Source organism: Rosa chinensis, chromosome 2 (assembly GCF_002994745.2).
Source record: "Rosa chinensis cultivar Old Blush chromosome 2, RchiOBHm-V2, whole genome shotgun sequence".
Classification (NCBI taxonomy): Eukaryota; Viridiplantae; Streptophyta; class Magnoliopsida; order Rosales; family Rosaceae; genus Rosa; species Rosa chinensis.
This window is the reverse complement of record NC_037089.1, coordinates 14,847,262-14,865,904: the sequence shown is the minus strand read 5'-3', so window position 1 is coordinate 14,865,904 and position 18,643 is coordinate 14,847,262. Positions and strand designations below refer to the sequence as shown.

The 18,643-nt window shown below is 37.9% G+C and overlaps 2 protein-coding genes across 2 annotated transcripts; both read right to left on the bottom strand.

Moving 5' to 3' along the window:
- Positions 1–84: 84 nt before the first annotated feature.
- Positions 85–5,374, bottom strand: LOC112188520. Its single transcript, XM_024327648.2, has 2 exons — positions 4,717–5,374; positions 85–1,905 (listed from the first exon to the last, which is right to left on the bottom strand). Exons 1-2 carry the CDS (start codon positions 5,170–5,172, stop codon positions 394–396), a joined length of 1,968 nt encoding a protein of 655 aa, XP_024183416.1. The 5' UTR covers positions 5,173–5,374; the 3' UTR covers positions 85–393.
- Positions 5,375–6,621: 1,247 nt separating this feature from the next.
- LOC112190346 (UPF0481 protein At3g47200) lies at positions 6,622–8,240 on the bottom strand. The gene has a single exon (XM_024329782.2). The coding sequence runs from the start codon at positions 8,158–8,160 to the stop codon at positions 6,805–6,807; it is 1,356 nt and encodes a 451-aa protein (XP_024185550.1). The 5' UTR covers positions 8,161–8,240; the 3' UTR covers positions 6,622–6,804.
- Positions 8,241–18,643: the final 10,403 nt, after the last annotated feature.

Here is an 18,643-nt window from a genome sequence, read left to right as displayed (position 1 = left end):
ACTTGCATGGCTGCCCGAAAGATATTAATTTAAGACTTCTTCCATACCGGGCAAGTTAATTTGTGTTTCATCTCAATTGTGAAATCAGGCTGTAACAACTGGAATTGCCAGTTGATTTACTAGTCCCTTTCATATTGGCATCAAGTTACATCCGTCAACATCAAGGAAGATCCAAAACGGTATCCAAATATTTATTGTGGATTTGGATCTTAATCCAAAAGGTTATTATTCCAACCGTTTTGGAATGTTGGATCTTTCTGTTAGTTGACTCCGTAAACTAAGAATGTGATATGGACATATGGTTGCAATGAGCAATTCTACGAGTAAATTAAGACGTACATAATACATTATGTGAAGCTTGATGGTTAGCTCCATGTCTGATAATGGGTCAACCTACCTATGGTTGACTATTCCTCCTCCTGCTGGAGTCGTAGTTGCTGATCCACCTACTGATGCTCCTCGAGGAGTTGTCGCTGCTGCTCCCTGACCTTGTAAATTTGGAAGTTTCATCTTGATCCATTCAGAATCAAACGAACCCCTTCCTTCAGCCCGTGGTTTGGAGCTCAATAGCGCGACCGGTTTGGAGCCGAATCGCACCGCGCGCGGTTCGCGCGATACAGGATAACCAAGATCACCAAATAGTGTATCTTGAATATAGTTAACAATGCGCTCTTGGGAAGTCAATTGAAGTCGCTTAAACGACTCTGTGAATCTCCTGAGTCTGAAATCCTCCTCACCCTCCTCTGGCAGTTTCTCAATAACTTCAACTTGACCGGAAAGTATTACATGAATTGGGTTTCTCCTGTAATTAGCGCATCGTGCTTTGAACCAAGTAATTGATACATCGAACAAGAATTCGGCATAAGGGGACTCTTCTTCGTTATGATCAGATTCAGATGTACCTTGTTGAACACGCTTCTTATCAGCTTCAGGCCAAGCACTACAATTCCAAGCGGATAGATGTTTAATACACACCTTCTTGAATCTTCTGAGCCTCAAGAGGATACCGGAGAATTTCTCAGTTATGAGTTCGGCAGAGTCCCTTTTCTTATGTGCCAGTTTCTCGATCATTTCTGCTTGATCCTCGGAGCCTAGTCCGCAGAAGAAATGAACAGCCTCAGAAAAGCGTTTTTGCTTTAACAATACTTTCCTCACCTCCTTGAATAAATCAATCCGGGTAGGGACCGGAACTTGATTAAATAGCTCTGTGAATCTTCTCATTCTAACAGCTTCCTCTTCCTCAGGATCAGTAGTACTAGTCTGTAGATCCTCTGCTGCAAGGCCTGATTCAACTTGAATAGACATTTCATCAATCTTGTGTTGTTGATACTTGGCTGACAGTAGGCCAAACCCAAGAGTCGAGAGATCAGAGAGTAATTCAGCAGCACGGTCAAACTCCTGTGGCTCAAGGATCAGCCTGGAATACCAAATCCATCCGAGTAGTTTCCCTACAGCATTGTCAAGGAATTGCTCTTGGACCCGAAAGTCGATTACTTTGGTGCATAACTCTTTGAATATTCTGAGTTTGAAATCCTCCTCAGATTCGTTCTGCAGACTTTTCTCGATCACAACACCTGTAAATTCCTTGGAGAGTTGTTCAATCAGCATGTCTTGACCACCGGCCCATTGTCCCTGGAACCAAATAATTGAGAAACCTAAGAAAAATTCAGAAAAACACGACTTCCAATCCGAATTGTTTTCGTTATCATCATCAGATGTCTTCTCCCGTTCATCATCTTCACTTTTCCAGGAAACAATAAGCTTGTGAGCATCCCGGGTACGATAGGTACACAGCTGTGTAAATCTTCTGAGTCTGAAATCCTCTTTAGTTTCCTCGGGGCTCCGGAGAAGATTCTCGGCCTCCAGGTCCTTAATACGAGTCCGCATTAATCTGATTCCGTGGAGCTAAGAAAACAAATTTAGGTGAGCTAAATTTCAGTGGTCAGATACAAGTAGTATATTTGACGTCCTTAAATACGTGTAATGGTTTGCCGACTCAGTGCAGTAGGCAAGCAGGGGCGGATCCAGGATGTAATCTTGGGGTGGGCTAATCTAAGGTTTGCCATAAGATTTTTTTTTTTTCCTATCAATGTTTCTAAGAGCAACTCCAACAGCTTCCCCATATTTTGATTTTTCTCTACTTTAGGGAAAAATAAGCCTCTTTTGCTCCAACAGATTCCCTATAAGGCTATAACAATCTCTATTTTAGGGAAAGTGAGGAAAGAGAAAACCAAATTCCCTATATTTACAACAATCTCTAAAAATTTAAGGAAGAATATGGAGATTTTAGAGATTGCTGTAAAATAAGGAATCTGTTGGAGTTTGAGAAGAAAAAGATGCTAAATCTTTGACTTTTGCTTCTCTATTATATCAAAATTATAGGGAAACTGTTGGAGTTGCTCTAAGAATTTTTAGACTAAATTATATATTTTTTTTAGTTAAATAAATTATGGTTTCATTCATAGTAACACAGGCCAGAATGACACAATACATAGTTCCCACTCGGGAGAATATGTGTCATTACACTTGAAACAATTCCGCTCCTTTTCAAAAGCCTAGCAGAATAACATAATTCTAAACTAAAAATAATAGCAGACAAAGTTCTCGGTGCCAATGCGCTCAATTGCGGTACACCAAAGAATTTTGCACCTAGATTTGTAGAATCAAAGATCATTCTGTAGGCAAAGTACCAAAGCTATGGTCCCTACAAAATTTAGGGAATTATTGAAAGTAAACAAAGCTACTATCATAGGATACCGAAGAAAAAAAACGATAAATAATGTGGGCCCAAGGGAAATTAATGGATTTAGACTAGCTAAAAAAAGAATTAATAGAAATTTTGTAATTAAAGAAAAGAATGGAATAGAAAATTGGGAAAGACCAAAAACAAAAAAATAAAAGAAGAAAATGGGGGAAAAGAAAACAATAGAACAACCAAGAAAACATGCACTAAATGCTTTCAACAGGATTCGAACCAAGGTTACTTGGGAAGCAATGAGTCTCTTTGCCAACTGAACTAGACATGGTTATGTGGAATCATGACACTTATAATCGATCATATATTCAAGGAATTTTGGGTTGGGCTATAGCCCAATCAGCCACCTACATAGATCCGCCCCTGTAGAGGCAAGTGAATATGATTTTTATTGGATTAATTTCAGTTTACCTCCCTGAGGTTTGGGGATGTCATCATGTCACCCCATCAGCCGTGTCCTATCTTTTAGATTCTGTCCAGATTGGATGTTAACTTCGATAATAGGGCCCACTTTGAGGGCTAAAATGGTCATTTCATGACCAAACAAAAAAAACCCTCTCTTCACTTTCGGAGGTTTCTCTCTCTTCTCTCCTCTCTCTCTCTCTCTCTCTCTCTCTCTCTCTCTCTCTCTCTCTCTCTCTCTCTCTCTCTCTCTCTCTCTCTCTCACACACACACAGATCTACAAGCCCAAAAGTCAAAATCGAAATCCAACGAGATCGACTCTTCCGCAAACCCTAACCGGAGCCTCAACGACCTCCCAGAAGATATCCTCCTCCCTCTAGTCCCTCGTTCCCTCCTTGAACTTCTCCTACCACCTCTTCCCTCCGGCCCCCAAATTCGATCTCAACCCAACACAGGCCCAAGCTGAATTCTTCGTTGACTTCATCGATCGCGCTCTCTTCCAAATCGGACCACCAGGATAACCCATCAGCAGTACCCGGCTTGGATTCGACCCACGAACTCCCATTGCGGCCGCGCTGTGACCGTGAACTGGGGGTAGTAGCAACGGTGGCGGCCTGCAGGGTTGGTGGTGGCGGTGTCGTTCGTGGCAACCTTGGAAGACAGAGCTCAACGAAGCAACACAGAGCCCAGCACTCCTCCCTGTGTCCAGAGCAACACATAGCACTCAAACCCGACGTATCCTCACCAAAATTGGGCGAAGGTTTACTGTAATTATCGGAATTCAGAGTCCAACGAAGCTGGAGAGAGCTTGGAGACCATGTTGCAATCACATTGGCCATGGTAGCTCACTGGACTGAGTTAATTGTACTGAATTGAAGAGAGATAATGAAACTAGAAATTCGATCAAGTTTAAGAACCTGCTGGCGACGGCAAGATGTCATCGACGACAGCGAATCGAGGTTCTGAGGCAGCGACAACTTTGGGATCAGGAGAAGTGGATGCAACTCTGGACTCGACCTATACCGATCCGATCTCTTGATCGAGTTGAATTTCCAGTACAGCAACGGGTTCACTTCCGCAGTCACTCCGCTCATGGCGTTGCTACTTGTGGATTTGTGGCTCAGATCGACGGTGTAGATACAGAGGAAGATTGATGGCACCGCTCTGGAATCGTCGGCGAACTGCTGCGAGCTGCTCCCTCTGACATTAACGAGTTTTTGAGTCTCCAATGGGTGCTAAACTCATGGTAGTAGAGGAAAAACGCAAGCACGGAGCGAGAGAGAGAAAACTCCGAAAGTGAAAGAGAGAGGTTTTGTTTTGTTTTGTTTTGTTTTGTTTTTGTTTGGTCATGAAATGACCATTTTAGCCTTCAAAGTGGGTCCTATTATCAGAGTTAACGCCCAATTCGGACGGAATGTGAGAGATAGGACACAGCTGACTGAAATTGGAAAGATTGGGGGGTAAAAATTCAAAATTAAGAGTAGAGGGGGTGACACCCCCAAACCTCAGGATGGGTAAACTAAAATTAATCCATTTTTATTCTAGTGAAAAAACTTACCAAGCGGGATGAGGATGGGGTAACACGAGACAGTTGTTGAATCACTTGTTGCTGATGCTCCGCGTCTAGTTGCTTGAATGAAGGTATTAGCCGTTCACACTTGAGTTTCTGCAAAACTTCAGATAGGAGCTCCAGCTGATCACCGTACTTTAATTTCTTGAATAATTCTGTAAAATCACTTTCTTCGTGGTGGCGCCTGCGGATTTCTTCCAGTTGCTTTTGTTGATCACTAGGGGATAGTCGGTTGAAAGCGTAGAGTGAAAGAGGAATGATTAGTTTGTCATAATCAGGTCCAGAATGGCTCATCAATTTATAGTGAATTTTATCAGAACCAGAATCAGAAGAAGTGCTTGTGGACGCAGGAACTGGTTTCCTAAACTGGAACGACATTGGTAATCCAGAATCAGAAGAAGTGCTTGTGGACACAGGAACTGGTTTCCGAAACTGGAACGACATTGGTAATGGTAGTATTTAATTTAAGTGAAGGGTTTTTGTTTTTGTTTCTGGTTTTGGTTTTGGTTTGGTGTAGATGGATTGATGGAAAGCTATCTAGCTAGCAAGTGCAAGAGCTAGCGATGGGGAACAATCATTCAAGTCAACAGTATTATCATCGATCGGGTAAAGTTGATGAGGAAATTTCCGAGTGACCTGAATACTCTGTGATTGAATTAGTCTGTATTATCATGGCTGAAACGAAAGGTCCTCCGATCCTAGAATACTTCCAGAAGACTTCTACAAATGATTTTTCAACCCTTGTAGAAGTCATTTGTATTTTGCTGCGAAGAAGTTTCTCCCTGATCAGGGATGAAGAATATTGCTGCCTAATGGCATTTCAAGGGTTGAAAAATCATTTGTAGAAGTCTTCCTACAAACTTCGTGCAATTTTCCTACAAACCATTGCTTGCACGGTTATCCTACGTCATAAATCAAAACTTTGTACCAAAAAGTTGGGAGGCCAATGACTTCTGCCATTGACTAACATTGACTTACGAATCTACCAAGCAAATGCCTCACTCTTACTAGGTAACTTACATAGTTGCATGTCGTGAGGTAACTAATAACCCATCTATCAAATTGCAGGACAATGCCCCACCACCAAATTTGATTTATTAGGGAATTTCGAGGCCAGACAATGTCAATTTCTAGGAGTGAATTTGAGTGGAAGCACCTTAATTGCATCTTTCCTCTCAATTTCCATTCCTTTTTGAAGAAGTGATCACGCGCAAAATCAACAATATCTGATACATTCCATCATTTGAAAGATTGATTATTATAAATCAATTGGTTGTGTTTCTAATTCTGAAAAAAATTTCAGTGTAATATTAGTTATTAAGTCGGTTACTCCAATCAAAACCTAAAATAAGAGCTAGAGCAGCAAAATCTGATTAATTAGAAGAAAAAAGAAAATTCTGAGTTCCATCTTAAACTGAAAGCTTGATCTTAAAAGTTGAGCAACCAAACGCGTTTAACGCGGAGATGGAATTTAGAAGGAGACGTGTTAAAGCTTAATCAGGCAAGCTTGCAAAGAAAGTTTCTTAACCAATTATTGTGAGCTCTTGGAAACTTTCATGGTGAGGGAAATAAATTAATCACCTACTACAGATTGTGTTCTAATTCCCAAAAAGAAAACCAAATAAACACAAAAAAGGTCGTTGCCATGAAGAATACGTTAAAATTGTTATGTGATACTAATAGCATAAGTGATTACATCTTGAATTTCACAACGCTAGCTAACTCAATGTTCAGATATTACAATTTTTATGACATGGAGCACATATGGCCGCGAGACATTCATACGCGGGTAATTGTATGTAAAATGATAAAATAATTTGAAATTCACAATCAATATCAAATATGTTTAGAGATACCCAAATTCTTATGAATCCGGCCATAGGCAGTATCACAATTTCGATTCCAATGTGAGACATACTTAAAATCCCTAACAAAAACATCGTGTTTGAATCAAAATTTAGCATGGAGTTAACTAGACCCAAACTTGACTTGGTACTGTAGAAATAATAAGACACTAGGAAGTAGAAACTGATTAATACACTGATACACTTCTAGAAATGTAAAGTTAAGCCTAAGTCATTCATCTTTTGGTGGAAGCACATATGCATAAACAGCAAAGAAGGTCTGAATTGCAGTGAAGAGTAGGAGTATGACAGCAGCTAAAGCAGACAAGAAAGACCATGGTGTATCAAAATACTTCAACCTGAAACCCGCCCATCGGACATGCCACATATTCCTCTGGTACTCATTTACATCCTTGAACAACTCCAGTAGATAACTCTGGCCAATATCGAAAGGCACATCCTTCCCCATGTTTCTGAAAAAATTTGCAACTTCCTCATCGGTGGCAATATATTTTTCAATAATATCATGTTCGCAGAGAAATGCTGCGTCCGTAGGCGAACGAACTAGGCAACTCATGAATGCAGCGTAAGTGGTTATGTGCCTTGGAGAATGAGAGTAGCATTGTTCAAATGCAATGAAGTTCAGTAATAGATCAGTACAAAGATCATCCAGTGTTATAAGTGGGATTTCAAGCACTCCATTTGAGAATCTGATGTCTAGGAAGCTCATTGCCTCATTCTGCGCATGCCTTGCCTTGAACTTTATTCCAGCTAGATGAAGCTTTTTTGCTGATTGGATAATCTGAACAGATGAAGAGGTAAATCCAAGGTTGATTTCTTTGAGCCTCATGCTTGGGTGGATAAAACTCAAACGAAGTAAATCAAGTAAATGTTTTCCTTGATCATGATCGCCATAAGGTATTTCTACTGCGGATTCGAATAATTGTAGAGCCAGTTCGGCAAGGGATGAGTCACTTGCATGTCTTGAATCTCTTGATGCGTTGAATAATGTTTGAAGAACAAAGAAAGGAATCTGGTTCTCCAACCGCAGAAGATCTCGGATGAGATAAGTAAAGACCGATGCAAAGTGAAAGATGGGGTCATCTCCAATTGGCGTTTTTGATAATCCTCCAATTTTGCACAAGAGTTCAATAATGAAGAGACCATCCAACAACATCATGTCAACGAGCTGATCCTTGCAAAACTTGAGTGTCGACTCTGAATAGCACCCTCTTATCTCTTCTTCCCTTAATGCTACAGCCTGCTGGTAGTCGTCTAGTCCCGGGCCAGTTGGTGGTGTTTGAGCAAGAAGATCGCGAAGAAATCTCCTCTTGTGCTGCTGCATCATCTCCAAATGTTTTTCACCATGGTGATAAGGACCGATGGAGACTATATGAGGCCCGTAGGTGTTCTTGTTTACGTCAACTAGGCATTTGGGTACTCGGAAGATGCAAAAAGACTCATTTCCAGCTGAGGGGTCCAGGAGCCATTCTGTTCCGTTGACTGTTTCCTTCAGCGATGCAACTGTAATGACAGAATAGTTTCCATCTCCGTTCACCGACATTGGTGAGCTCGAGGACGAAGCCATTGTACCTAGCTATGAATTAAAGAGAAGACAACTTTGCTTGGAAGTAAATTTGTTGAATGAAAGATTGAAGTGAGAAACTGAGAATAACATGCAGAAGTACTGCAATTCAATCACACGCAGTTTGGTTTGGGAGAGGATCCTCTCCTGAGCTAGCTTTTAACCTGAGCTGCCTGAGCTTTGAAGCTGATGATGCCACGTGTCTAAAGCAACATCTAAAGGCTCCTCTTGAACTCAGTTTGGACTTATTCTTTTTTTCATCAACACTCAAAAGTACAATAGGAAGGAAGACTCTGCCCTCTCTCTCATCTTCATCGCAGCCATCAACCACTCCAACCTATTTCCTCACACCATTTCTATCAATTGAGTATCAACAAAATTGGACCCTCTCTCTCTCAAATTGTTGCTCCACCTCTCTCTCTCTCCCTCTCTCTCTCTCTCTCTCGTCTTCATCCGGCTACAACTTCCCATTCACAACATGGAGAATCAAATCAAACAGAGAGTAGAGAACCCAGATCAGGCCTCGAAGAAAAAGCTTCACAAGATTCAATTTTTATCTTCTATTTCGTAGATATTTCGTTTAATATTTAATTCAAAATACTGTCTTAATTTGGTTTGGATACTTGGGTAGAAGAGGAGAGAATACCAAGGGTAAAATCTGAGAGTCGATTTTCATTTAGATTTGATTTTGCTGAGGTTGAATGCGAAGGATTGTAATTTTGGATTGTTATTTTTTGGATCTGTATGAAAGTGAAGAGAGCAAGGAGGAAAAAGAAAAATCAGAATGATCATGAAGAAAGAGAGGTTTAGTGAGATAATCGAGGAGGAGGAGGACTGCAGTTGATTAAACTGCAAAAGATGGAATGAGTTGTTGAAGAAGAAAAAGAAGAGAGATTGAAGAGGCAGAGAGAGAATATCAGCCGTTGATTAGGCTACAAAAATTGGAATAAATACAATAAAAAGTTGGAGCCATTAGATGTGAGTTTGGACACGTGGTGGCTTGTAATGAAAAGCTCAGGCAGCTTAGGTTAAAAGCTAGCTCAGGAGAGGATCCTCTCCCGTTTGGTTTTCTCTTGTTTGACTTGGGATCGAAATTTGAAAGTCCCACCGCATCCGAAGACTCTTTCTTCGCATGACTGGCATCGAGGAAATCAATGATCTGTCTTCGTGGGAATTAGTCCTTTAGTCAGTAGTCACGGACACTGCCACATCTAAATTCAAAGGTTCTGATGTTGGATTCTTAAAGGGAAAAATGCATGAACAGTGTCTGGAGACTCTGAGGACTGTCAAAATAATACATGAACTTTCAAACGTATCAATGTGATACCTAGACTTATATTTTCTTGTCAACGTAGTACCTACATCAACTTTCCGTTACGGCTCCGTCAGTTCAAGTCACGTGTGTTGCATGTGAGGCTGAAAATGAGGGCAAAAAAGACTTTTCCACTCCATCAAATCCTAAAGGGAAAAATGCACGAACAGTGTCTGGAGACTCTGATGACTGTCAAAATGATACCTGAACTTTCAAACGTATCAATGTGTAGACTTATATTTTCTTGTCAACGTAGTACTAACATCAACTTTCCGTCACGGTTCCGTCAGTTCGAGTTACCTCTGACGCATGTGAGGCCGAAAATGAGGGCAAAAAAGACTTTTTCACTCTATCAAATCCTAAATGAATAAATTTAAAATTGAAAATAAAAACATAATAATTTATTATATTGAAAATAAAAGATGATTAATTTTTTTTCTTTTTCTATTAACCAAGATCAATCTAATATATTCTCAAAAAAAAAAAAAAAAATCCCAATCTGATAAGTATGAACCGAATATTTCTTCATGTTCATCTTCTCAAACCCAGCAAAAAGGCAAAAAAAAAAAAAAAAATCTCAATTGTTCATGTTCTTGAACCCATTCTTGTTCATCTTCTTAAACTCGACAAACCCATTTTGAAAGATAAATGAAAGATCTGGGAACTCCAAGAACAAAAAAGAATGAGAAATAATTTTTTTTAGCAAAGTTTCTCCCTTGTTCGATTCAGTTCTAAACACAAAACCAAGTCCAACTTGTTTCTGCAAAATCATTCAACCCTATTCAACTCCCAAGTCTGCCTTAATTGGTGGCAACACCAGCAGCTGCAGCAAGGACCATGAGGTACGCGCCCCGAAGAAGCTGGCCGAGCATTGGATCTAGGAGAAGTGCTTCCGCCGCGAGGTCGATGGCCTCTTCAACACCTCCAAGTCCAACAGAGAAAGCACGAAGACTTGGATTGCAAAACAATCACAAATGTATCAGATCGAATTAACATAAAATTTCATTCCTCCTTTGAAATCGCCTCAACAACATCAATGCAAACCTATTGTGAAATGGGTAATTAAGAAGAAGAACCAAGAAGACGTTGCAGAAACCCTGAATTTCATTTTTTGTCACCACCCACACCTCCACCAAAACTCAAACTCAAACTCAAAATCCATTAATATCAAGTTATTAACTACAACAAAAACACCAGCAAGTAATGATATAGATGATCTCTCCGCCCTCCTCATTCCTCAATCTCAAGTCCCGCTTTGAGTACCGACGAAGTTTCCAGAGAATCCAATCCAATCCAAATCCAAATCCAAATCCCAATCCCAATCCCAATCTCAATCTCAATCCCAATTTCAATTTCAATTTCGTCCTCCAAAATGAAGGACATAGTCTTCTTGAAGCCTCGCTTGTCAAAGATCTGAAATCGGAGATGAAGTGCGCCGCCGATCCTTTCGTCGAGGTCAACAGCGTCAGTGCTGTGTGCCTGAAATTGAGGAGTACTGAGGTGTTGTTGCATGAGGAATTGGCGAGGACAACCAGTCTTTTTAGAGAGTGGTTGATCGAGGGGAGAGGAAGAAGACGAGAGGTGGAGGGGTGAAAAAAAATAATTAAAAAAAAGGCTAAATACTAGTTACTACCCTGTGGTTTAGGTCCAAAATCAATTCAGTCCCTAGACTTCTAATTTCATCAAAAACACCCCTGCACTTTCAATTTTGATTTAATAGATCCAATTTGTTAATATTTTGTTATGGGTTCAAGTTATAGTTGGATTATTTGTTGAAAAATTATTTATTTTTAATAGTAGGACTCACTCTTAAATTAACTAGAGGTGGCCTGCAGACACCACATCATAAAACATAGGCCATATATGAGCCACATTAACAAGTTAAATAACTCAATTGTCGGAAATTAACAAATTGGACCTATTAGATCAAAATTGAAAGTGCAGGGGTGTTTTTGATGAAATTAAATGTTCGGGGACTGAATTGATTTTGGATCCAAAACTATAAGGTAGTAATATGTATTTAGCCCTTAAAAAAATTAAAGGTAAATCATTCTTTTTACCAAAAAAAAATTATTTAAAATGTTTTTACTAAAAAAAATATTTAAAATTTCAGTTATAGGGCAAATCAGTCTTTTTACCTTCATTTTGTACCTCACGTGCCTCACACAGTCACACGTGGTAAATTTAACGGTGCTGTGACGGAAAGTTGATGTAGGTACTACGTTGACAAGAAAATATAAGTCCAGGTATCACATTGATACGTTTGAAAGTTTAGGTATCATTTTAACAGTCCTAAGAGTCTCCAGACACTGTTTGTGCATTTTAAATGTCAGTTATAGGGCAAATCAATCTTTTTACCTTCATTTTGTATGTCACGTGCCTCACATGTGGCAAATTTAACGGTGCTGTGACAGAAAGTTAATGTAGGTACTACGTATGTTGACAAGAAAATATAAGTCCAGGTATCACATTGATACGTTTGAAAGTTCAGGTATCATTTTGACAGTCCTCAGAGTCTCCAGACATTGTTCGTGCATTTTTCCCATTCTTTAAATATATTCGATCAATGCCCAATAATAGGTTACCAAATCTTACCTCATTTTAATACTGGCACGCCTTGATTCTTGACATGTACTTAATATTAACTAGCAGGACCCACCCACTATATGTGTGGAGAGAAGTTAAAGATAGTATGAAAACTTTTCGTACAACTACCACATTTTCTGCTATTTTTTGTGTTTTTATTTTTTTGTTTTTTATATTACAATTTACTATATTATCCCTATTAATTAATTATATTTCATAGTTTTTTAATATAAAAAGGTTAAATTGGTAAAAAAATCAGTTTTACAGAGCAAGCTCTCTTTTCTTAATAATAACTAGCATTTCTCCACACATAGCATATGTGCAAGTTTTTTTTTTTTTTTTTTCAGAAAATAAAAAGGAAAAAAGTTGGTTATTGTAGAGAAAAGAAAATTGGAGAGAGAAAAGTGGGTTTGTGGGTACTTTTTTTATTTTTTTTTTAATAAAAATACATTTTGTAAATGTCTTAATTATCCTTGTGATTTAATTAATTCTCAAAGTTTATTAATCTTCTAGGGTCAATTCTGTTAAAATTTTAGATTTTGGCTAACAAAACCTCTTCCTTTAATAATAGTATAGATATACATAATAGGGATCAATTTAATAATGGTGCATATAACAGTTAGCAATGTTGTCTTTTAGTTTGTAGCAAATATTCTACATGCACTTCATGTATTGATGCTTCTTGTAATATTTTAGTTATTAGTATTATCCTAAATTTTTAATTTGTTAACATGTCACTTGGGCTCTAATAAGTAATTTATAATATTAAAAATAAAATTCTTTGAAGTATATGTCCCAACTTTTTGGAAACTTGAGTTTCATAATTAAAAATTAAAAAATAAAAATAAAATACTTTTTTTCTCAAAACCATGAATTTTATTCAAAATTGTGGATTATAGTACACACGTTTTTTTTTTCTTGTCACAAGTATATTTTTTATTTTCTGATCAAACACTGAAATAATGATTTTCACACACTTCTCCAACTGACAGAACTCAATAATCACAACGCAATTTTTTTTTAACTATTTTTCAAAGTTAAAAAAAATTATATAAAAGAAATTTGTTCGAGGCTTTGTTGTTTCAGCAAATAGAATACATTCTAAATATCATAATTTATGAATGAAGAGGTAATGGCAAAGAGTTTCAAGAAAAAATAATGTTAACAAGATTTAGTATGTTACAGCATGTCATTGCATTCTATTGGTGTCCCGGCCCTATGGCACATCCTAACGTGCCAAACCATTCACAATCCCATTTCTATTCAAATTGTCATGTTTCTCAATGTCGCCATTGATAAAGCATGATCTTTAAAATGTATTTAAATTACCGAAATACCAAAATGTATAAACGATTTTTTTTTCTTTATGATTTTTCAAAATTAAAAATCAAGAATATAAATAGGCTTTGTTTTAATCATGCATTTACTTGTTTATCCATTATTTTTTTATTTAAATTAGAAATATAGCATGGAACAGAAACTGAAATTTGATACATGAATATATCTGGAATGCTATAGCCATTCTCAGGTTGTAGAGATTTGAAATATAAATGGGCTCCCACCCGAGGAAGAAAGCCTAATTAGGTACAAAGAAGCTTAAAAAACTGGTTTTTTATTACACACAATGTGCGTCGTAAAAAAACAACTTTACGGCATAAGGAAGAGTGTCGTAAAAGACAAATTTCTCTTGTGACACGCAAAATGTGCGCCATAAAAATCATTTTTTGTGCGTCGTAAAACACTAGTTTGCGCGTCGTAAAAGATGTTTTACAACTTTGATTGTGTGCCGTAAAAAACCATTTTGCGTGTCATAAAAGTTTTCTTCATTCACTCTTCTAATAGACAATATTTTCAATTAAACCCTTTCATTCAAGCATAGTAAACAAAAGTATTCATGTAGTAAATTATATCAATTAAATAATTTCATATTACAAAATCATAGTATAATTAAACTGATTTTTAAACATAAAACATGTTATCTAGATTAGAATTGTCTTCAGATTGATTACATGAGTACTTGAAGGGGCTAATTATAGCTTGATATGATGGCACATGCCAACCATTTCCCATGAAGAAGTCGTACATCATAGAGCCTACAAAGACAAGCAATGACAATTTAAGCATTGGTGAAGTTGGCCATTCAATTATTTCAAATAAATAATCCATAAAAATCAAAACAAATACCATACCAAAATTCGTGGCAGGATCCTCTCCAATACTGCTGAGAGTCTAAGACCTCATAATCAAACAGAACTAGTAAGAACTACCAACACCTTAATCTTCCTCCCTTCATTTCAAAATGGGCAGGTCCCTGGTCTTCTCTACTAACTTTGCTCTGAGATTTAGGTCTCAAAGATTTGGACTTTCAATTTCCAAACCAACATGAGTCTCAAAGATTCAATCTTAAGAGCACAATGAGTCTGCATCTTAGATACAACCTCATTACTCTCGGCAGAAGTGGAAACAACTTCATTTCAAAATAACGTGCCATATTTTAATTCCCCATGAAATGAAAGAAGGCCTAAGATAAGGCACAAAAACCCAAATACCCAACCAACGATGGTTAACTGCCATAACTATAATTCCATCAAGGAAAATTTTTATAAACTATACACCACATATGGGCCACTCCGAAGATTGGTACATTATCTTTCAAAGAAATCAAAAGTACATAAAGTTGCAATCTCGATCCAAAATTGGTACATGTCATTACATCCTCCGTTAGTTAGTGTGATTTTGGTCAAATTTATAAGGGCAAATATGTCTCTTCAATGATTGATAAAAAAAAAAAAAAGGAAGAAGAAGCAGAAGGAAGAAGAAGGGAAAAGAAAGAGAAGAAGAAGGAAGGAGAAGGAGGAGAAGAAAATAATATTTGGGTGTCCAAATCAAATCTTGATATCGGGGAGGGAGGGTGGGAGAAGAAGAAGAAGGAAGAAGGAGGAGGAGGAAAAGATTAGATTTGGGTGTCCAAATCAAACCTTGATATCAGGGAGGGAGCTAGGGAGGAAGAATAAGGAAGAGGGGAAGAAAATCAGATTTGGGTGTCCAAATCAAATCTTGATATCAGGGAAGGAGGAAGGGAGCTAGGGAGAAAGAAGAAGGAAGAAGAATAAAGAGGAGGAGAAGAAAATCATATTTGGATGTCCAAATCAAACCTTGATATCGGGGAAGGAGGAAGAAGGAAGAAGGAGGAGAAGAAGATGAAATCTTAATATGTTGCGGCGGGCAGGGGAAGAGAGAGAGGGAGGTAAAAATACTAAATTACCATTTGAAAAATGAATGATAAGGTTAACGGTGTTATTGACACCATGTATTAAAAGTGTGTTGGGTTTTGAAAGTCATGCACCATTTTTATTTATTTAAAAGATAATATACTGATTTTCTGAGTGGGCCATATGTAGTGTATAGTTCTTCAAATTTTCCCTTCCATCAACGACATGCTCAAGTGATTGTGGGCTACAGGGGGGATGAGAGAGAGAGAGAGAGAGAGAGAGAGAGAGAGAGAGAGAGAGAGAGAGAGAGAGAGAGAGAGAGAGAGAGAGAGAGAGAGAGAGAGAGAGAGAGAGAGAGGGTGAAAATACTAAATTACCCTTTTAAAATGAATAATTGCATAAGGTTAATGGAGTTATTGACGCCATGTATTAAAAGTGTGTCGGGTTTTGAAAGTCATATACCGTTTTTATTTCTTTGAAAGATAATATACCGATTTTAGGAGTGGGCCATTGTAGTTTATAGTTCTTAAAATTTTCTCTTCCATCAACGACAAGCTCGAGTGATCATGGGCTACAAGAGTGAATAGAGAATTGCGAGAAATTATTTAGTCCTATATTACTATTTTTTGTAATTTGAGACAACTTGATTGGTCCATGCATGCGGTCTTATTTTAATAGTAATCGGTTCTTTTTTTTTTCCATGTATATAAACGTCATATTAATCAGGACTACAAACACGTGATAATTTCGGACCACACAATAATTACTCAAGAATAATGATCCGAGCACACCAATTTGGCTATAAGGTTCAACAAGTGCAGCCAGCCTCCAAGGTGCCGAGGTGGACATATTAATCCAAGTAAGTCATTAGAAAGATTGAATAAACACACTTTTTTTCGGAGAGTTTTTTACATGCACCCCAATCTTACCTGCAAGCGAATACAAAGATTGAGTGGATCAAAGATCATTTGCAGACTCAGAACCCATTTGGTCCTATTCCCACACCAATTCAACATACGTGGTGAGATAAAGCTCATCTAGAATTTCTCGTCACCAACCAGGAGTGAATGAACTTTGCCTTCGTTTAGTTCCGATCTTCCTTCTGAATTTGGTCATAGTTTAGCATTTCCCACAAGTAGTATTTGATTTGAGTATAACTCCACCGAGAGCAATTTCCATTTTTAGTCACTACAACTCGTCTGAAATTTGAAATCAGGGTCTTAAACGAATAAGAGCCCTCAGTTTTCATCTAAAACAACCGGAGTTGCCCATTGTTTTACTTGTCCCTTTAATAATGACTTCAATGCACATCCGTCACCGTCAAGGAAGCTCCAAATCAGTATGCAAATATCTGTTGATGATTGGATGATACACTAATCTAAAAGATCATTACTCCAAACAGTTGTAATTTAGTTATACTTAAAAGTTAACTACACAAACTAAGAATGATCGATAGATGTAAATCTATTAATAATGTTTCTTAAAAAAAAAAAATAACATACTTGTTCCAACCAATTTACAATATAATTCGATCATCTAAATCGTACATTTTTTAGGTTAACTATAGTTACAACCAGATGTCTATAGACCAATGGGATTTTATAGTATCTATATGATGCTCCTCATATCATTGTGATGGTGAGACACGCGTGCTTGTTCTATTTCTCAGCCACCTCGTGTAAACGAAAACAATTCAACACGTGTGCACATGTTGTCATAATTTACAAAGAAATGAGGATAAGGTTCTGCCTGGGCCAACGAACAACAACCTGATACATGTAATACGGTACGGACGGCGATACATGAGATTCCGACGATGATATCACCCCATCACTCTTCACGTGGCTAACAAAAACAACCGCCCCCGTACTCATGGCTCATCATGGCTCCCTTCAACTTGAAGAAATCATTTATTCAATATTTGCTCACTTAAGTGATAGTTTTAAGGGACTATGAGGGATAAATATATCTCAACCACATGTATTAGATATAAAAACAGAAATTATAACAACTTTGAACTGTGCATTTATTTTCAGCCATCAGATTCATTTGTCCCTCATAATCCCTTAAAAACTGTCCCTTAGGTGAGCAGACCTTCAACAAATTATATATATTAAAAAATATTGAATGTCTGACGTATTTTAATTATAATTCAAATTTATAAATATCTTATTACAGCGAGTTAGTTTTTATTACCGTAACATTTTCAATCTCAACAGCATTTATTAGTTTCTTGTATAACCATGATCGGTAATTTGGTATGACGATCTTTTGACATACAAAGGTTGCATGAGATAAGAAGAGTGCAATTTGCAACTATAGCTATCAGCTTTTGGGGTAAAAGACGGGCATTTGCTCCACCTTTTCAGAAAGAAAAAGAAACCGATCATTATTTTCGATCTTTGCAGTTTGTTATTCTACATCAAATTACTGATTTTATTAGTTTGAAACACTGGGCAAAAAAAAGGGTGATGATGTTGGCAAACCAAAAACTGTGACCAAAGAAAGAAACAAAACAGAAAGAAAATGAAACCGTTACCTTTGAGTCGGCTAATCACCAGTGTCCATGGTTTGCTGTGGCTATTGGTTTGGTGCAGACACCTGCCGTGTAGTCCAACGCTAAAGCTAACCCTCAAACTTTTGAGAAAGAAACCACTGGCTTGGAGAACCCAGAAACCTCTAAAACCACTAAACCACTAGGACAAAAATAAATGCAATAAATTACACAAAACCACCGCTACCTGTTTGGCTGTTTTCAATTCCCTCTATAAATAAACCCCACTGAGGCACAAGGCTTCCATAGTCTCACCTTCCCCTTCAGCCTACATAAATGGCTTTCATCATTTCCAAAGCTCATCAACAACCATCTTTCTCATCAGAGTCTGATCTGCAGAAGCAGAATCACTCAAAAGATGGTGATGATCAAGTACGGAGTGACTCCATCACAAGCCAGCTCTACTTGAAATCCTCCTCCAATTCTAAAGCAGCAGCTGCCTTGGACAGAGACGTGGTTCTTAGACGGATCCGCCACTATAAGAACTTGAGAAAGGTCAAAACAGCTTTTCAAGCTCTGATGGGAAGCTCAGAGTTACAAGAAGCTACTTCTACTAAGACTGGCATCGCCTCATGGTTGGACCAGGAGGACAGTTTCTCTTCCCCATAGTTGATCTACCACTTCGTTGATCAATTAAAACATCTTGTAGTTTTTGACCATGTAATGTATGAATCCTTCTAGATCGATTGTATGTCTTGAACAACCTTGCAAGACTACTGATGAGGTCTGTATGTATGAAGCTGAAGCCTTTGCTGCTAATTGCTGGTTCATCACTATGGCTTAAACTAGTTATGGAACTACTACTTACCACTATGTTATGCT